At 37.1% G+C, this 20,260-nt stretch overlaps 1 protein-coding gene across 3 annotated transcripts; it reads left to right on the top strand.

Annotated features, from left to right (window-relative positions):
• The first annotated feature begins 28 nt into the window (after positions 1 to 28).
• On the top strand, positions 29 to 15,034 carry LOC123701952 (retinol dehydrogenase 14-like). Of its 3 annotated transcripts, none has more exons than XR_006752799.1 (6): positions 29 to 494; positions 1,057 to 1,292; positions 7,393 to 7,629; positions 9,240 to 9,312; positions 14,296 to 14,553; positions 14,604 to 15,034. XR_006752799.1 is itself a non-coding variant. In XM_045649590.1 (5 exons), the coding sequence occupies exons 1-5, from the start codon at positions 210 to 212 to the stop codon at positions 14,464 to 14,466; spliced, it is 1,002 nt and encodes a 333-aa protein (XP_045505546.1). In that variant the 5' UTR covers positions 29 to 209; the 3' UTR covers positions 14,467 to 15,034. The 3 variants fall into 3 exon arrangements, 1 of the variants encoding a protein (XP_045505546.1); XR_006752798.1 differs by having other exon boundaries at positions 14,598 to 15,034; XM_045649590.1 differs by having other exon boundaries at positions 14,296 to 15,034.
• Positions 15,035 to 20,260: the final 5,226 nt, after the last annotated feature.

Below are 20,260 nucleotides of genomic sequence, written 5' to 3'. Positions count from 1 at the left end.
TATCTCAGCTGACAGATCACAGAATTACTCAGATTCAGAAGTCAAAAGTTAGAGCAAGGTTACTGAAAATTGAAGTTTGGTCAGATTATCAGGGAACGCAAGACGTAATCATAACCGTAATAATATCTATCAGCAGACGCGCTTCACGCTTGTGCATATCGGAAATTTTGTTACGACATTGGTGTTTGACCCCGTGAAAAAACAATACAATGCAGGTGCCTACACCGGTGTTATACGCTGCAATACCAGTGTCCCTTGCTGTAGCGTTGGGCTTAATACGAAGATGGAGATCACGGAATTGGGGTAAATGTGTTAGCAATACATGTTTAAGAGGAAAAACGTTCATTATTACCGGTGCTAATAGCGGTATTGGCCTAGAAACGGCTAGAGCTTTGGTGAGAAGAAAAGCCCGTGTTATATTTGCTTGCCGCGATCTTGCGAAAGCAAAAGAAGTGGTCTCTATTGTGAGGAAAGAGGAAAACGCCGGAGAACTTGTACGTACTGTTTTATAATAAAATATTCAATTAATCTATAGCTTGCTTAATATTAGCTATAAAAACAATAAATGCAAAAATATTCCTTTGTGTTACACAAACAATATTATAATTAAAGAACATGATATGAATAATGATTGCTTATTGGTTGTGTTATATTTATATGTATAAGTGATTGTTTTGCTAGGTATATAGCAAGTCACTTTACATCCTTGAACTAGTGTATTGTCCTCTGCAACAATGCAATAAAATTTATATGATATTAATGTTAATTCATTTGATGCTTTATTAATTCTTTATAATTTATGGACATGATCATTGGTCCAAGTTATGATTTTAAGAAGAGCTTTCATACTAAGTATTAATTTACTGTATTTTTAAGATGAACCATGAACTTCTTATCATTATGATTGCTCGTGCTAAAGATAATTCATATAAGTTGTTTACAACACTTTTCCTTTTGATTTTAAAGTAAATTTCTGGCTGTTTATTTTATTTTCACTTTACTCAGTAAGTTTTTAATTAATTGAACTAGTATTATATATTTAAAAAATAATTTTAGATTCCCATGCAGCTTGACCTAGCGTCATTTGAATCTATAGAAAAGTTTGTTGAGGTAATAAAAGCGGGATTCAACAAAATTGATGTCCTCATCAACAACGCTGGAGTGGTAGTCCCATTGGATAGGGATGAAAAGACAAAAGAGGGTTTCGAAATTCACCTAGGTGTTAATCATCTTGGTCATTTCTATCTTACAAATCTATTGGTAGACCTGCTGAAGAAGGCCTCTCCGAGCAGGTAAGGAATAAAATACTTCAAATCATTTACCAATATAGGATATAAAATAAGCAATAAGACTCCCAATCACATTTAAAATGTTATAAATTTATTTATAAAGAATAGAAAAAATTCGATCACGAGGCGGGACTCGAACCCGCATCCTTCGCGCCATTCCGGGGCGGATGCCTAACCAACTCAGCCACTCGTGACCCGCCCGAGTAATCGAATTTATTCTATCCTTTCAGTTTTATGTGTCTTAAGGGACACACCGCGCGCCATCTATTGAGATGATTTAACAACCATCTCAACCAATATGAAGCACTTTTCAGTGAATACAATATTGTAACGATGGAACACGACCTTTTCTTGAATTTATATTTTTTTGGTTTTTATGGCATTCAAATGCTTTATAAATATAAATTTATAAAGAATAGAAAAAATTCGATCACGAGGCGGGACTCGAACCCGCATCCTTCGCGCCATTCCGGGGCGGATGCCTAACCAACTCAGCCACTCGTGACCCGCCCGAGTAATCGAATTTATTCTATCCTTTCAGTTTTATGTGTCTTAAGGGACACACCGCGCGCCATCTATTGAGATGATTTAACAACCATCTCAACCAATATGAAGCACTTTTCAGTGAATACAATATTGTAACGATGGAACACGACCTTTTCTTGAATTTATATTTTTTTGGTTTTTATGGCATTCAAATGCTTTATAAATATAAATTTATAAAGAATAGAAAAAATTCGATCACGAGGCGGGACTCGAACCCGCATCCTTCGCGCCATTCCGGGGCGGATGCCTAACCAACTCAGCCACTCGTGACCCGCCCGAGTAATCGAATTTATTCTATCCTTTCAGTTTTATGTGTCTTAAGGGACACACCGCGCGCCATCTATTGAGATGATTTAACAACCATCTCAACCAATATGAAGCACTTTTCAGTGAATACAATATTGTAACGATGGAACACGACCTTTTCTTGAATTTATATTTTTTTGGTTTTTATGGCATTCAAATGCTTTATAAATATAAATTTATAAAGAATAGAAAAAATTCGATCACGAGGCGGGACTCGAACCCGCATCCTTCGCGCCATTCCGGGGCGGATGCCTAACCAACTCAGCCACTCGTGACCCGCCCGAGTAATCGAATTTATTCTATCCTTTCAGTTTTATGTGTCTTAAGGGACACACCGCGCGCCATCTATTGAGATGATTTAACAACCATCTCAACCAATATGAAGCACTTTTCAGTGAATACAATATTGTAACGATGGAACACGACCTTTTCTTGAATTTATATTTTTTTGGTTTTTATGGCATTCAAATGCTTTATAAATATAAATTTATAAAGAATAGAAAAAATTCGATCACGAGGCGGGACTCGAACCCGCATCCTTCGCGCCATTCCGGGGCGGATGCCTAACCAACTCAGCCACTCGTGACCCGCCCGAGTAATCGAATTTATTCTATCCTTTCAGTTTTATGTGTCTTAAGGGACACACCGCGCGCCATCTATTGAGATGATTTAACAACCATCTCAACCAATATGAAGCACTTTTCAGTGAATACAATATTGTAACGATGGAACACGACCTTTTCTTGAATTTATATTTTTTTGGTTTTTATGGCATTCAAATGCTTTATAAATATAAATTTATAAAGAATAGAAAAAATTCGATCACGAGGCGGGACTCGAACCCGCATCCTTCGCGCCATTCCGGGGCGGATGCCTAACCAACTCAGCCACTCGTGACCCGCCCGAGTAATCGAATTTATTCTATCCTTTCAGTTTTATGTGTCTTAAGGGACACACCGCGCGCCATCTATTGAGATGATTTAACAACCATCTCAACCAATATGAAGCACTTTTCAGTGAATACAATATTGTAACGATGGAACACGACCTTTTCTTGAATTTATATTTTTTTGGTTTTTATGGCATTCAAATGCTTTATAAATATAAATTTATAAAGAATAGAAAAAATTCGATCACGAGGCGGGACTCGAACCCGCATCCTTCGCGCCATTCCGGGGCGGATGCCTAACCAACTCAGCCACTCGTGACCCGCCCGAGTAATCGAATTTATTCTATCCTTTCAGTTTTATGTGTCTTAAGGGACACACCGCGCGCCATCTATTGAGATGATTTAACAACCATCTCAACCAATATGAAGCACTTTTCAGTGAATACAATATTGTAACGATGGAACACGACCTTTTCTTGAATTTATATTTTTTTTGGTTTTTATGGCATTCAAATGCTTTATAAATATAAATTTATAAAGAATAGAAAAAATTCGATCACGAGGCGGGACTCGAACCCGCATCCTTCGCGCCATTCCGGGGCGGATGCCTAACCAACTCAGCCACTCGTGACCCGCCCGAGTAATCGAATTTATTCTATCCTTTCAGTTTTATGTGTCTTAAGGGACACACCGCGCGCCATCTATTGAGATGATTTAACAACCATCTCAACCAATATGAAGCACTTTTCAGTGAATACAATATTGTAACGATGGAACACGACCTTTTCTTGAATTTATATTTTTTGGATTTTTGGAATGGCGCGAAGGATGCGGGTTCGAGTCCCGCCTCGTGATCGAATTTTTTCTATTCTTTATAAATTTATATTTATAAAGCATTTGAATGCCATAAAAACCAAAAAAATATAAATTCAAGAAAAGGTCGTGTTCCATCGTTACAATATTGTATTCACTGAAAAGTGCTTCATATTGGTTGAGATGGTTGTTAAATCATCTCAATAGATGGCGCGCGGTGTGTCCCTTAAGACACATAAAACTGAAAGGATAGAATAAATTCGATTACTCGGGCGGGTCACGAGTGGCTGAGTTGGTTAGGCATCCGCCCCGGAATGGCGCGAAGGATGCGGGTTCGAGTCCCGCCTCGTGATCGAATTTTTTCTATTCTTTATAAATTTATATTTATAAAGCATTTGAATGCCATAAAAACCAAAAAAATATAAATTCAAGAAAAGGTCGTGTTCCATCGTTACAATATTGTATTCACTGAAAAGTGCTTCATATTGGTTGAGATGGTTGTTAAATCATCTCAATAGATGGCGCGCGGTGTGTCCCTTAAGACACATAAAACTGAAAGGATAGAATAAATTCGATTACTCGGGCGGGTCACGAGTGGCTGAGTTGGTTAGGCATCCGCCCCGGAATGGCGCGAAGGATGCGGGTTCGAGTCCCGCCTCGTGATCGAATTTTTTCTATTCTTTATAAATTTATATTTATAAAGCATTTGAATGCCATAAAAACCAAAAAAATATAAATTCAAGAAAAGGTCGTGTTCCATCGTTACAATATTGTATTCACTGAAAAGTGCTTCATATTGGTTGAGATGGTTGTTAAATCATCTCAATAGATGGCGCGCGGTGTGTCCCTTAAGACACATAAAACTGAAAGGATAGAATAAATTCGATTACTCGGGCGGGTCACGAGTGGCTGAGTTGGTTAGGCATCCGCCCCGGAATGGCGCGAAGGATGCGGGTTCGAGTCCCGCCTCGTGATCGAATTTTTTCTATTCTTTATAAATTTATATTTATAAAGCATTTGAATGCCATAAAAACCAAAAAAATATAAATTCAAGAAAAGGTCGTGTTCCATCGTTACAATATTGTATTCACTGAAAAGTGCTTCATATTGGTTGAGATGGTTGTTAAATCATCTCAATAGATGGCGCGCGGTGTGTCCCTTAAGACACATAAAACTGAAAGGATAGAATAAATTCGATTACTCGGGCGGGTCACGAGTGGCTGAGTTGGTTAGGCATCCGCCCCGGAATGGCGCGAAGGATGCGGGTTCGAGTCCCGCCTCGTGATCGAATTTTTTCTATTCTTTATAAATTTATATTTATAAAGCATTTGAATGCCATAAAAACCAAAAAAATATAAATTCAAGAAAAGGTCGTGTTCCATCGTTACAATATTGTATTCACTGAAAAGTGCTTCATATTGGTTGAGATGGTTGTTAAATCATCTCAATAGATGGCGCGCGGTGTGTCCCTTAAGACACATAAAACTGAAAGGATAGAATAAATTCGATTACTCGGGCGGGTCACGAGTGGCTGAGTTGGTTAGGCATCCGCCCCGGAATGGCGCGAAGGATGCGGGTTCGAGTCCCGCCTCGTGATCGAATTTTTTTTTTTTCTATTCTTTATAAATTTATATTTATAAAGCATTTGAATGCCATAAAAACCAAAAAAATATAAATTCAAGAAAAGGTCGTGTTCCATCGTTACAATATTGTATTCACTGAAAAGTGCTTCATATTGGTTGAGATGGTTGTTAAATCATCTCAATAGATGGCGCGCGGTGTGTCCCTTAAGACACATAAAACTGAAAGGATAGAATAAATTCGATTACTCGGGCGGGTCACGAGTGGCTGAGTTGGTTAGGCATCCGCCCCGGAATGGCGCGAAGGATGCGGGTTCGAGTCCCGCCTCGTGATCGAATTTTTTCTATTCTTTATAAATTTATATTTATAAAGCATTTGAATGCCATAAAAACCAAAAAAATATAAATTCAAGAAAAGGTCGTGTTCCATCGTTACAATATTGTATTCACTGAAAAGTGCTTCATATTGGTTGAGATGGTTGTTAAATCATCTCAATAGATGGCGCGCGGTGTGTCCCTTAAGACACATAAAACTGAAAGGATAGAATAAATTCGATTACTCGGGCGGGTCACGAGTGGCTGAGTTGGTTAGGCATCCGCCCCGGAATGGCGCGAAGGATGCGGGTTCGAGTCCCGCCTCGTGATCGAATTTTTTCTATTCTTTATAAATTTATATTTATAAAGCATTTGAATGCCATAAAAACCAAAAAAATATAAATTCAAGAAAAGGTCGTGTTCCATCGTTACAATATTGTATTCACTGAAAAGTGCTTCATATTGGTTGAGATGGTTGTTAAATCATCTCAATAGATGGCGCGCGGTGTGTCCCTTAAGACACATAAAACTGAAAGGATAGAATAAATTCGATTACTCGGGCGGGTCACGAGTGGCTGAGTTGGTTAGGCATCCGCCCCGGAATGGCGCGAAGGATGCGGGTTCGAGTCCCGCCTCGTGATCGAATTTTTTCTATTCTTTATAAATTTATATTTATAAAGCATTTGAATGCCATAAAAACCAAAAAAATATAAATTCAAGAAAAGGTCGTGTTCCATCGTTACAATATTGTATTCACTGAAAAGTGCTTCATATTGGTTGAGATGGTTGTTAAATCATCTCAATAGATGGCGCGCGGTGTGTCCCTTAAGACACATAAAACTGAAAGGATAGAATAAATTCGATTACTCGGGCGGGTCACGAGTGGCTGAGTTGGTTAGGCATCCGCCCCGGAATGGCGCGAAGGATGCGGGTTCGAGTCCCGCCTCGTGATCGAATTTTTTCTATTCTTTATAAATTTATATTTATAAAGCATTTGAATGCCATAAAAACCAAAAAAAATATAAATTTAAAATGTTGTCTGATGCAAAACTCTGCCTATGTGTTTATGGGCAGAGTTTTCATATGAGCAGTAGGTACCTTACAGAATGAAATTTTCTTTGAGAGAGAATTCTTAATACTATACCACTCGCTTAATTATTTTTCTTTTTTTTCCTGGTTACTCTGACAAATATCTAATTTTAGATTTGTACCCAAATTAATAAATTTTGTTCATTCAAAAAGATCCAGACAGATAAAATTATAGCAAGATAGTAATTATCTTTTGGTCATTCACTAATTAATATTATCTTTTTAGAATACAACTTTTAGTAATGAGATAACATGAATAATTATGATAGTAAAAGAATAATAGTAAAATTAGATTTTTTCAACACAAACCTTTTGAAAGTTTAAAATTAAACTATGCCCTAGAAAGTTTCTTATTTTGATAACACTGTATTTTCTTGTTCAATTTTTCTTTCTAAAATATTACTTTTTATATCAAATATGTAAATGACGAAAGCAAAATCATTTTCTATCTAAGATGTACCTATCTATATCTAAGATGTATATATCTTTAGATAGCAAAAAATCTTTCATTTTGATAAAAAAATCGTTTTTCCTACTACTGATTTTTATCTCATTTCTTCAACAGGGTTGTCGTAGTTTCGTCGTCACTACATGAGAGCGGCAAATTAGACTTTAAAGACTTGAACTTACGGGAGGAAATTGAAGCTGCGAAAAAGGGCAAAAAGGGCAGACGTAACCCTGGCTATTGTAACTCTAAACTCATGAATGTTTATTTCACAAGAGCTTTGGCTCTGAAATTGAAGGATAGTGGTGTAGATGTTAATGCCTGTTGTCCTGGATTCTGTTACACTAATTTATTCAGGTATTTATTATAATTAATATGGATTAATATAATTATTATATTATATTATATTATCAATACAGATTAAAAACTATTCGATATGACAAAAATTCTTCAAATATCATATTTTATTCTCAAAAAAAAATTCTTCTTTTTACCTTTTAATTACATATTTAAAAATATAACTTTAACAAATATGTACCTAATACATAACACAAAAGTAGATAATATAGGTAATAATATCCGTAAGTCGCAAAAATTGTTCACTTTATGTAAGCTTGCCTACAAGCCCGAAATCATAAATTCACGCATCCGTCGACCATCTGCGCTATAAAAAATACTATCATAGACTTTGTACAGATTGATAAGTTTTTAGTTTATATTTAACCATATTAAAGATGACTGCTGTACTAAAAATACATTTGAATGAACATATTTGTAACGCTATGATCTCGTGTTGGCAAAACATTGTATAGTTTTGGCTTCCGTATTATAGCTACGTCTTTAACAATGAGAAATAAATGAAACAATGTTATGTTCGTATGATGAGTTGTAATTATTGTAATGTGTGAATTAAAAGTATTATTTTTGTATTGAAATTATGTAGGTATGACATGAGGACGTAAAAAATTACGATACGAATTTAGAGTTTCTGAAGGACGTTTAAAAAAAAAAGTTTAAGTAAATTTATAAAGAAGGTCCGCTTCGCCCGTTCGCTTATTCTTATAAAATCAAATTTTCATTTTGCAAGTAATCAGTCCCCTCGTCCCGCTGTCCTCGCGTATATTTGGCGCAGTCGGATTGTACAATCCGCCGTATTACATTACGGCTAGCTGTTTTAATATGCCGAAAATTCGTCTTTTTCCAAAATTCTACAAAAAGACGGTCGCGAGCCGACGGAGCCCCACTTCGTGGGGCTCCTATTTCTGTGTAGTATTAAATAACACGAACCTAACCTAACCCACCCCCTTATCCAAACCAAAAATTTCTGATTACGAACTATCGGCATAGTTACTACAAAATGCCGACCGTTTGTAAACGGCCAGATTATATACAACTTGCCTGCGACATATCAATATCTTAAATGTTTTACATTTCCGATAGCTATTTAGGAAATGTATAGATTTCCTAGGAAATGTGTATAAAATAATTTATATCACACATTTCCGTACGATTTTAGGAATTATATACATTTCCGGTAACATATATACATTATATACTTATAGGTATAAAAAAAAATAAAAATAAAAAAATAAAATAAAATTTATTAGCAACTTCAAATATAATCATTACAATATTGCTCTGCCTTCTGAACTAGATAATTACCTGTATCTCAGAAGGCAGTGCCTTCCCTTACAAATTCCATATTACATTATATATTTTAGCAAGTTAACAAAATAAATTTTAGTGACTAATGACAAAAGAATACAATGATAAAGAAAATAAAAATAAAGAATAGAAGAACCCGCATACACACAGATACAATAAAATACGTTTATGGAGATAATACAAAATCAATGAAAAACCTAGTTAAACAACACATTTACATACTAACTACGTACACAAGAAATCATTGTAACCAAAGCTACCGTACGAATTAACAATACGCTAAATACTTACTTCCTTTACAGAAACTTCGTTAGATGGTACCATTACATACTGATGGCTCCAGTGGCGCTGCTGTTTATGAGGTCAGCGAAACAGGTGAGCTATATTTGATAAAACTTTTCACACTTTTGAACATTTATTTTAGTTTTAATTTAAAAAAAATACGTGGTCTCAGTCAGATATTTATTTATTAAAGTTGTAGGTGTAATGTGTACTTTGCCCAGTTAATCTCCAAGACAAGTTTGGCAGTTAAAATAATATCCAGAAAAAATATTTCTTGGAATTGAGTAAAATAAGTAGTTAAAGTTTTAATATATCATTCGATTACATTTCGTCCTTTAATATAAATAGATTTATAATGCCCAATAAAGCAATAATAATAATACGTATCTCTAAAGATTTGTAATTCTGATAAGATTGTACGTATTTATTAAGCTTAGTAGGCAATTGAAATAAAAAAGGCTTATAATTTGTAGAGAACTAAATCCTTTCTGATTAATTGTTTTAATTATTATCGGTCAATAAAGATGAAAACATTGATAAATGACTTCCTGTTTACATGGATGATTAGTGTAAACTAAATTAATAATTGATAAAGTTAACTAAAATTTATTAATTACATTTGTATTATAAATAAATAAATAAATAAAATCTTTATTTTGCTTTAAACATGGTATTCAATGGTGATACAATTATATTAATAAAGCACAAACATGTTCAGCCAATACAAGCATGCAAAAATAATTAGGTACCATAAAGGAGTTAATGGTCTGTTCGGGTTGAACTTTCCATGAACTCCTTTATGGTATAGAAGTTTTTTTCATTAAGCCAATTAAGAAGATGTTTTCTAAATTTATAATCATTACACGTCTTTAAGTTATTTGGCAGATGATTGAATATTTTAACGGCCATCCCCACGCAACTATCCCTGTATTTGACGATACGAGGGTTCTCTCGTAAAATTAATTTATTCGGATCCCTTCGTGATCTCGAGTTTAGTTGAGAGGATGTTTTAAACAAACTGCTATTTCTAAAAACAAACATACACAGTTCAAAAATATATAAACAAGGTAGGGGTAATAAACCAAGCTTTTTAAATAAGGGTCGACATGATTCAGTGGGTGCTATTCCACAGATGGCTCTCATGCATCGTTTTTGCGCAATGAATGCCCTATCCCTAGCAGTACTGTTACCCCATAATACTAATCCATAGCGAAGGTGTGATTCTACGTAGGCACGGTATGCTGTCACGGCAGTCTCTAAATTTGTGGTAACTTTAACCCGTCTAAGCGCGTAAACGAATCTATTAATTTTATTACTTATATCACCTACATGAGCCTTCCAGTCCAAATTATCATCTATTGTAATACCTAAATATTTAATATTTTGTAATGCGTCAATTTTGTTTATGTCTAAAGCAATGTTAAATTTTTTATTGGAAGATTTATTAAATTGTATGAATTTTGATTTTTTAAGGTTAATAAATAAATTTTTATTTTCAAGCCATCGTATCATTTTGTCAATTGTGGAATTAATGTCAATTTCATAGTGCAATTAATTTTATTAGATGTCACAATAATTGAGATGTCATCTGCAAATAGTATACATTTATGTTTTATAATATTAAAAATGTCATTAATCGTCGTCGTCGTCGTCGTTTCAGCCGTGGGACGTCCACTGCTGGACAAAGGCCTCCCTCAGGGTTTTCCACCACGACCGGTCACCGGCGGCCTGCATCCAGCGGCTCCCTGCCACTCGGACCAGGTCGTCTGTCCATCTTGTGGGTGGTCGTCCCACGCTTCGTCGCCCAGTACGTGGTCTCCATTCGAGAACCTTTCTGCCCCAACGGCCATCGGTTCTGCGGGCTATGTGCCCAGCCCATTGCCACTTCAGCGTGCTAATCCGGCGAGCTATGTCGGTGACACCGGTTCTCCTACGGATCTCCTCATTTCTGATTCGATCACGTAGGGAAACTCCGAGCATAGCCCTTTCCATAGCACGTTGAGCGACGCTGAGCTTGTGCACAAGGCCCTGGGTTAGAGACCACGTTTCTGTACCGTATGTCATCACTGGCAACACACATTGCTCGAAGACTTTTGTCTTCAGGCACTGAGGGATTTTGGATGAAAAGATGTTATGTAACTTCCCGAACGCTGCCCATCCGAGTCGGATTCGACGATTGACCTCTTTCCCGAAATTGGACCTGCCTAATTGGACGGTTTGTCCTAGGTAGACATATTCGTCAACAACTTCGAGAGTAGAGTTTCCAACAGAGACTGGAGAGGGCACAACATGGACATTCGACATGATTTTCGTCTTGTCCATGTTCATGCTAAGGCCCACTTGTTGTGAAACTCTGTAGAGGTCATCGAGCATTGCATTAAGGTCTTCCAGGGATTCTGCCATGACTACGATATCATCGGCAAAACGAAGATGAGATATGTACTCGCCGTTAATATTGATGCCAAGTCCTTTCCATTCCAACAGTTTGAAGGCATCTTCCAAAGCAGCGGTAAAAAGTTTGGGCGAGATCACGTCGCCTTGCCTAACACCGCGCTGCAATGGGATTGCCTTTGTGCACTGATCTTGTACTCGGACTGACATTGTGGCGTGTTCGTACAAGCTTCTCAATACTTCGATGTACCGATAGTCAATACGGCACCGCTGGAGAGACCTTAATACGGCCCAGGTCTCGATCGAATCGAAGGCTTTTTCATAGTCCACGAACGCTAAGCATAGTGGCAAATTATACTCCTCGGTTTTCTGTATAATTTGCCGCAGCGTGTGGATGTGGTCTATGGTGCTAAAGCCTTTACGGAAACCGGCTTGTTCGGGAGGCTGGAAGTCATCTAACCTGCGTTCGAGACGATTCGTGATAACCCTTGAAAACAGCTTATAAACATGACTCAAGAGTGATATCGGTCTGTAGTTCTTCAATAGGGTCTTATCTCCCTTTTTGAAGAACAGAACAACCACACTCCTGCTCCATGCTTCAGGCGTTGTGCCCTCGAGCAAGGCGGAACTAAATAGCCTCTGGAGCATTCTGAGGATTGGTTTTCCACCCGCTCTCAGTAGCTCAGAGGTAATTCCGTCCTCACCCGGCGCCTTGTTGTTCTTAAGCTGTTTCAGAGCTATCCTAATCTCGTACAGGCTGATGTCCGGGATATCTTCGGTGAAATGTCGGGTTAGTCGGGCTCTTGGGTCTTTCGCCGGACTATTAACAGGCTTGGCAACTGAGGTGTAAAGCTGCCGGTAGAACCTCTCGACCTCTCCTAATACCTCTGACTTGGCCGACACTACTATGCCACGGTCTGTCTTCAGCTTCGTCAGCTGGCTCTGCCCAATAGACATATCTCTTGCAAACACTTTCGAGCCTTGGTTTCGCTTAATCGCTTCCTCAATGCTTGAAGCATTAAAGGAGCGAATGTCGTGTCGCAGAGATTTAGATATCCGTCTATTGAGCTGCCTATATGACTTAGCATCTTCAGATGTGCGCAGTGGCATAGAGCGCCGGTCTGCCATAAGTTTCAGAGTGAGGTCAGAGAGTTTTTGCGGGTTTACTTTACGGGTTTTAAAGTGGGACCCAACCGCGCGGATAGTTTCTACCAGCCTGTTATTTAGATCGTCCACTGAAACGCTACTGTCGAGGCAATCGAAGCGATTTTGCAGTTCCAGTTGAAAGCTTTCGGGATTTTGGATTTGTTCATGGCAAGGACGGAGCGTAGACTTCATCAGACGAGATCTCTCACGTTTGACATCGATATTCAAGATGCCTCGTACCATTCGGTGATCGCTTCCGGTTTTCACCCTGTGGATCACGGAGACATCTTTGAATATTTGTCTTTTCGTGGTCATAATGAAGTCTATCTCATTTTTTGTCTTCCCGTCGGGGCTGAGCCAGGTCCACTTCCTGTGGATCGGTTTCTGGAAGAAGGAATTCATCATAAAAAGACCCTCCTTCTCCAGAAAGTCTGCTAGTCTCTGGCCCCTCGGATTGCGTTGTCCAAATCCAAATTGTCCCACTCTCAACTCATCATCGCCTCTCTTGCCCAACTTTGCGTTGAAATCTCCCATCACAACATTGAAGTGTGTTTTCGAGGTATGTATGGCCTTACTTATGTCCTCATACATAACCTCCACTTCTTCATCGGAGTGAGCCGAGGTCGGTGCGTAAACCTGTATGACCTTCAGCGAATATCTTTGAGATATTCTGAGTATAAGGCACGCAACCCTGCTCGACACACTCTCAATGCTTACGATGTTGTTGACGAGAGATTTGTGGACGATAAACCCGATTCCACCTTGGGACTGTTGGTCGCCCTCCCGGTAGAAGAACAAATTACCGGACGTCAACGTTACCATGTCCTCCCCCTCTCTTCGGACTTCTGATAACCCTATGACATCCCAGCGTAATTTGCTCAATTCTTCTTCCAGCTCAACAATCTTTTCATCCGTCCTCAATGTGCGTGCATTGTATGTTACCAGGGCCAGGGGTCGTCGGGAGTGGTAGCCGGATCGCATCCGGTGATTCTTAGCACCCCTTGCCCCGCCGTTACCATAGCCGCTACCGTAGCCAGGAATAGCGGGGCTGCCGGGTACTAGGGGCCTGGTTAAAGGTGTACGATCCATGAGGGGATTTAATGCCAATACTCGCCACGCTTGGCAGGCGGGTTGGCGAGCGCAGTAGATGTGCATGTAAGTCACGGAACGCTGCTGCCCGTTCCGGTATCAGGTATCCCTTAGTCGCCTCTTACGACACCCACGGGAGGAGATGGGGGAGTGCTATTCTTAAACCGGCACCCCACGGTTTCAATAATTTAAAAATGTCATTAATATAATGAAATAATACAATGGGCATTTCTATCAATTATATTAATACAAATAATATCATATTTATTGATTATAAACTGACTACATAAGATTATAAAAACCGTTCGATTATAATAATTTAAAATTACTCTCGGGATTATAATTTGTTTGTTAAGATTATAATATAATCTAACTAAATAAATAATCTAACGATGTTCACAGTTTTACGGTAACATAACCAACCTATTTATTCATTCATAAATATTCCAGGGTTCAGAAACGGTAGTATACGCGGCGTCCGACTACAGCATTGAGGGACAAACTGGTAAATTCTTCCGCGACTGCGCTGAATTTACCTCCAAGTATCCCTTCACGAAAGAGGAAGAAGAAAAGCTATGGGAAGTCAGCGAAGAGATGGTTAAAGCAAGGAGACCTCTGTAGAAGATATAGTTTATACAGAAGTTTGGCCGGGCTGAATGTTGGCAGTACTGTCATCTTGCTCATGTTGGTAGTTCTTGTTACTATGGGGTAGTCTTAGATTATACACCTAAATAGGTGTATAATCTAAGGGGGTAGTGGATATTTTACGTTGCCACATCGAATCGCGCCTAACTTCAGCCGGGTCAAAAAGATTGGAGAGTTTCATACATGGGCGTATATAGCTATCTAAGTATAAGGGATATTTAGAAAAAATAATCTAATTCCAATAGTCTCCACTTGTGTGTACGCTCATGTTTTCTTATTAATAATTGTTCATCATTAAAATATTTTATAAAATATTAAGCATAATTTACTTTGTGGTCTGCATGTGCCATTTTAATCATAAGCAGTGTTTTTTTGGTTTTGTGAGATGGAACAAAAAAAAAGTGACAGAACAAAATATATTAGCGGGAAATTTAGATTTGGAATGGTTTGAATGACAATAATTCAAGTGTTTTTTTTTTTGTTTCATTTGGAACTTGGAAAGTGGTGTTTGGGAAGGGTCTTATAAAAGTGCATAATAATTTAAAATGGGAAATTATAAGTCTAGCCACAAAATTATTTATCGCACACGTGATTAAACTTCTAATTTTATAACTAAGCAACGGGATAATGACATTGCCTCTAATAAACTAATTCGTCTTTTTTACAACGCCCACTAAATATTCTATAGAAAGCGTCAAGTAAAGATCATCAATTATTGTGACTGTCCTTCTTATTTATGCATTGCCACCTAATTTACTAACTCGGCCACGGATTTTACATCTCGTCACCATTTTACGTTTTACAGCTTCAACACAATGTCCTCAAAAAAATATAATTCAAGCTTCTACAGAAAGCATCATTTATTATAACTTAGCATGTAAAATAATACATCATATTCTTTTATCGTGAAAATAGCCACTGCATGATTTGGCGCGAGTACGCGAAACGACTGCGACCGGCCATTTGCACCAATCAGAGAGCGCCATTCGATTCATGTGACGACGAGTTGAGTTTTTCACGTGTAATTATTGTTTATTGTCGTTCGTGGCTCGTGCGTTCGTATTGCAATTGTTTTCGCTGAAGTTAAATTAAAGTTTTCGATGAGTATTAATTAGTTATGACGTCTAAAAGTGAAAATGAAGTACCACTGTACTGTTCTGACGAGGAATCACAAGAAGAAGGTCAGCTGTCGAAAAAAAAGCGAGGTGAATCTAAGAACTGGATATTTGTAAACAAATTTTCGTGTGTAAGTTTTGCCGAAGAAACCGTCAGTGCAGAAAAGACGTGGGCAGTACGCACTACACATTATTCCATAGAAGGAAAAAAACGTTTTTATAGATGCAACAAAGTACCACGTAAAGGAGTACAGTGTGCTGCAGAAATATATTTGCTATTTGAGGCGGATACAGAGGCAGTGTTACTTTATAGCACAGATCGCGAGCATAATCACGATTTTGTTAAGAATAGCTACCGTTATGGTATTTGCGATGAAACAAAATCTGAAATTAATAAACTGTATGACCTCCACCTAAAGCCGAAATCTATCTTGGAGAATTTGAAGAAAAATCCTGAACTTAAAATACCTACAAAACGGCAGCTTTATAACTATTTAGCAGATCGCCGGCGTATCAAATATGGACCATCCACAATTTCTTTAGGAGAGCTAGAAAAATGGATTTTTAATCATACAAATGTCCCTGACAACGAGAACGAAGTCTTTGTGATAGCCTATTATATTTTAGAAAGTGATCCACCTAGTTTTCGTATCGTATTATCTACTAAGAATTTGTTGAAACAATGTATTTCTGCGGACATTCTGCATGCAGATGCAACATATAAATTGATTTGGCAAGGGTATCCTGTATTGATAGTAGGAACAACCGATAAAAACAGAAAATTTCACCCCATTTGCTTGACAGTATCTACAAATGAATGTAAAGCTGATTTTAAAACAATGTTTCAAGGAGTAAAGAGCAATCTTTTGTCAATTTTTTCTCATACCTTTGAACCGAAGATCCTAGTTTGCGACGCGGCAAAAAATATACAGAATGCATTTCGTGATGTGTTTGGAAAAGAAGCCATTGTGAAAATGTGTTGGGCCCACGCTAAGAAGAAGATTTGTACTAAATTGGACCAAACGACAGAGAAGAATTTTCGAAAATATTTATTGGAAGACATTGATGCATTGCAATCAGCTACATCTGTTGAAGTATTTTCTGCTGCTTCGAAGTTGTTCTTGAAGAAATGGAAAGACCAAAAAGCATTCGTAAAATATTTTAAAAAAGAATGGCTAATAAAAAACCCAAATTGGTATTTAGGTGCAGCACCAATATCACCAGCGACGAACAACGCACTCGAGTCCTTTAATAGAGTTATAAAAGACCACAACACCCTCCGCGAGCGTATACCGTTGGCCCGTTTTCTCGTGGTAGCAGAGGAAATGGTTAATAGCTGGTCACTACAAGCAACAGAAGAAAAAATTGCGACACAACCTGAATTGCAGTTATCAGATTGGACAACAGGATATCAATGGGCTAAAACTGATACCAAAATTAGAGTTGTACATTCTACACCGGACAGCACCACATATTTAATTCCAGGCAACAACTCATTCAAAATTAATCAAGCTGAGAAGAAATTCAGGTGTTTTGACGAATACAAAAAAGTGTTTTTTTCATCTTGGAACGTAGTACTACCAAACAATCAGACCGAGTGGATTACTGGTTGCTGTGATTGTCCAGACTTTTATCGCAAGTACAGCTGCAAACATCTAATAGGCCTTGCAATCAGACTGAAATATGTGACGCCACCACTAGAGGCAAAGTCACAACCACTTGGATTAAAACGAAAGCGTGGAAGGCCAACTAAAGCGCGAGCTGCGTTAATTATCCAATAATGGTTTTTGTTTACCTATCTACATTCTTTTCATAATATGTTTCTATTATTTACTATAAGTAAAATGATGGTTTTTCAATAAACAATTGATTTTTCAAAAATAAAGTCTTTTATTTTGTCTCTTCCCCAATAGCTTCAGATAATATTAGTGGCCAATATACCGACTATTTGATGACATTTTTAGCAAAATTTTGACGATCAATTAATAAGGGATGAGTTACATTTTAAACGTACTGAGTTAAAAAGTTAGAAGCTAAATAAATATAATTTTCGATGTCATTTAATAGTATTTTAGAAGTTTACTGTTAGAATGCATGCTCCAAATTTAGATGCTAAAAAATAATCATTATGCTGAGTTGTATTTAGAGTGGTTTACATAGAAGATAACTAGTGGCTAAGATAATATTATTTAGATGCTCGTTAATTGTGGCTGACTTAGTAATTTAGAAGGCAACATACATTTTTGGGGGCGAATAATGATATTTAAAAGAAGCCTGTTTAATTAGCACCCATTTAAAATAGTGTTTTGATGGTATATTTTATATTTGTTCATATTTCTATTTTCTATAAAATAAAGGTAATGCAGGCCCAAGGTTTTTAATTTCTGAAGACACTTTTAGTTATAAATAGGTACTGACATATCTTTAATCATTAGTTTTAGGTGAATCATCGAAATATTATATTAGTTTACATGGTAAAGCAATACGCTCAGTAATTCTGTTCCTGTTTTTTATTCAATACTTAACTTAATAACAAAATAAAACTTTTGATGTTGTACATTTAAAAAGCAATACGAGACCAATATTCCAAGAATTCTGTAAGAGTTTACATAATTTTAGTAGTTATTATATTTCTGTAACTTATTTGTTGTAAAAAAACAGTGGATTGGTTTAAACGTCAGTTAAATGTTTATTATATTTTTAGTGTTTATGATTGTAATTTGTAACAAGATTGTAAAGAAAAATGTAACCTATCTTGTATTAAAATTCATTATAGTGATAAATTCCAAAGATGTATGCGTATTGTAAGTAAATATTATATTTATTAAAAATTGTTCTGGGTAATTATTTTGTTTTATTTTTTATACTGAAACTACCAGTAGGAGAACTACTTACATTATAAATGCGAAAGTAACGCTGTCTGTCTCTTCGTGTACTTTATTTACTAAATCGATTTGGATAAAGGTACAAAAATAGTATGAGGGCCGGCGCAGATAAGGCGAAGAACAGCGCGGCGCATTTTTCATTGTTAAACTATTATCGAAATTGATCTCATTAGAATAAAATAACAACAATTTATTTCGGGGAGCATCGAAGCGTCACACGCGAAAAGTAGCGCGCTGTCGTTTTTTTTAATGTTATTTCAATGAGGACAATGTCGTCTGTCGATAATAGTTTAACAATGAAAAATGTGTCGCGCTGCGCTTCGCCTTATCTGCGCCGGCTCTAAGACCCGTAAATATAGGTCGTATTATATAGTTTTTATCGCAGGAATCTGGGAACAATAGCTATGCGAAGACCCAGTCTATATTTTCTTTAGACTAGTAACCTATTCCAGATGAAAATCTTGTAGAGGTATCGAATTTATCCGTGACACTCATGTGGTTTCTACTTACTTCATGGTCAGAATATTATTAGATACTTGAATATAACTTAGATTCACCGCACTAATAATTCTCTCATAATATAAGTATTAAAATGATTCAGAATGGGCATAGTTGATTTACAATTGATTTACAAACGAAGTACGAATCTATAGATAGACGATAGTCTATACTCATATTATAAAGCTGAAGAGTTTGTTTGTTTGAACGCGCTAATCTCAATATCTACTGGTCCGATTTGAAAAATTCTTTCGGTGTTAGATAGCCCATTAATCTGTCGAGGAAGGCTATAGGCTATATTATATCATTACGCTAAGACCAACAGGAGCGGAGCTACGCGGGTGAAACTGCGAAGCGCAACTACGCCGTTATAAATAACTGTTGATAAACCAACCATTTTATAAGGTTTTTTTTAAAGGGTGGGTGTACTCTAGGACTAGAGCAATTTCTCGAGCATATTATTATTAACCGACTTCAAAAAAAAGGAGGAGGTTATCAATTCGGCCGGTATGTTTTTTTTATGTATGTACACCGATTACCCCGAGGTTTCTGAACCGATTTACGTGATTCTTTTTTTGTTCGATGCGGGAAGGTGTCGAATTGGTCCCATAAAAATTTTATTCGGATAGGCCCAGTAGTTTTTATTTTATGAGCATTTTTATCTGTATTTGTAAGGGTCAACTCACACCAAAACGCCGCGGGCATCAGCGCGACTCGTTCGAGCTTCTCATCTATACATATAATAAATCTGTAGAAGGGTCAATTCTGTACATTGAAAATATTGAAAAAATAAATACCAGTGGGTGTTACTGGATCGATACCAAACCCAAATATGTGTTTAAAAAAATTTTTGTCTGTCTGTCTGTCTGTATGTTCAGGCATCACGTTAAAACTAACGGTTCGATTTCGATGAAACTTGGTATAATTATACCTTATTATCCTGGGCGTAAAATAGGATACTTTTTATCCTGAAAAAATACGTAGAAAAAAATTAATCTTAATTTTTCAGTTTTATCCATAGACGTTGTTCTGTAGAACCGCGAACACACGTTGCGTATTAATATAGGCCTAGCCGTATTTGCGTCCAATAGATATTTATAAGATATCATTGTCAGAGTTACTCAAAATGGAGAAATAAACCATCCACGCGAAGACCGACATCTGCGCGGACGGAGTCGCGGGCGGAAGCTAGTGCGATAATAAGTATTATAGTAATGAAAATAAAGTTAAAATTCATATGACACGGAAACTGCGCTCCGCTTCGCCGCGCTT

This window comes from Colias croceus, chromosome 2, assembly GCF_905220415.1.
Source record: "Colias croceus chromosome 2, ilColCroc2.1".
In the NCBI taxonomy this organism is placed as follows: domain Eukaryota; kingdom Metazoa; phylum Arthropoda; class Insecta; order Lepidoptera; family Pieridae; genus Colias; species Colias croceus.
The sequence above is the reverse complement of the archived record's forward strand: the minus strand, read 5'-3'. Positions and strand labels throughout refer to the sequence as shown.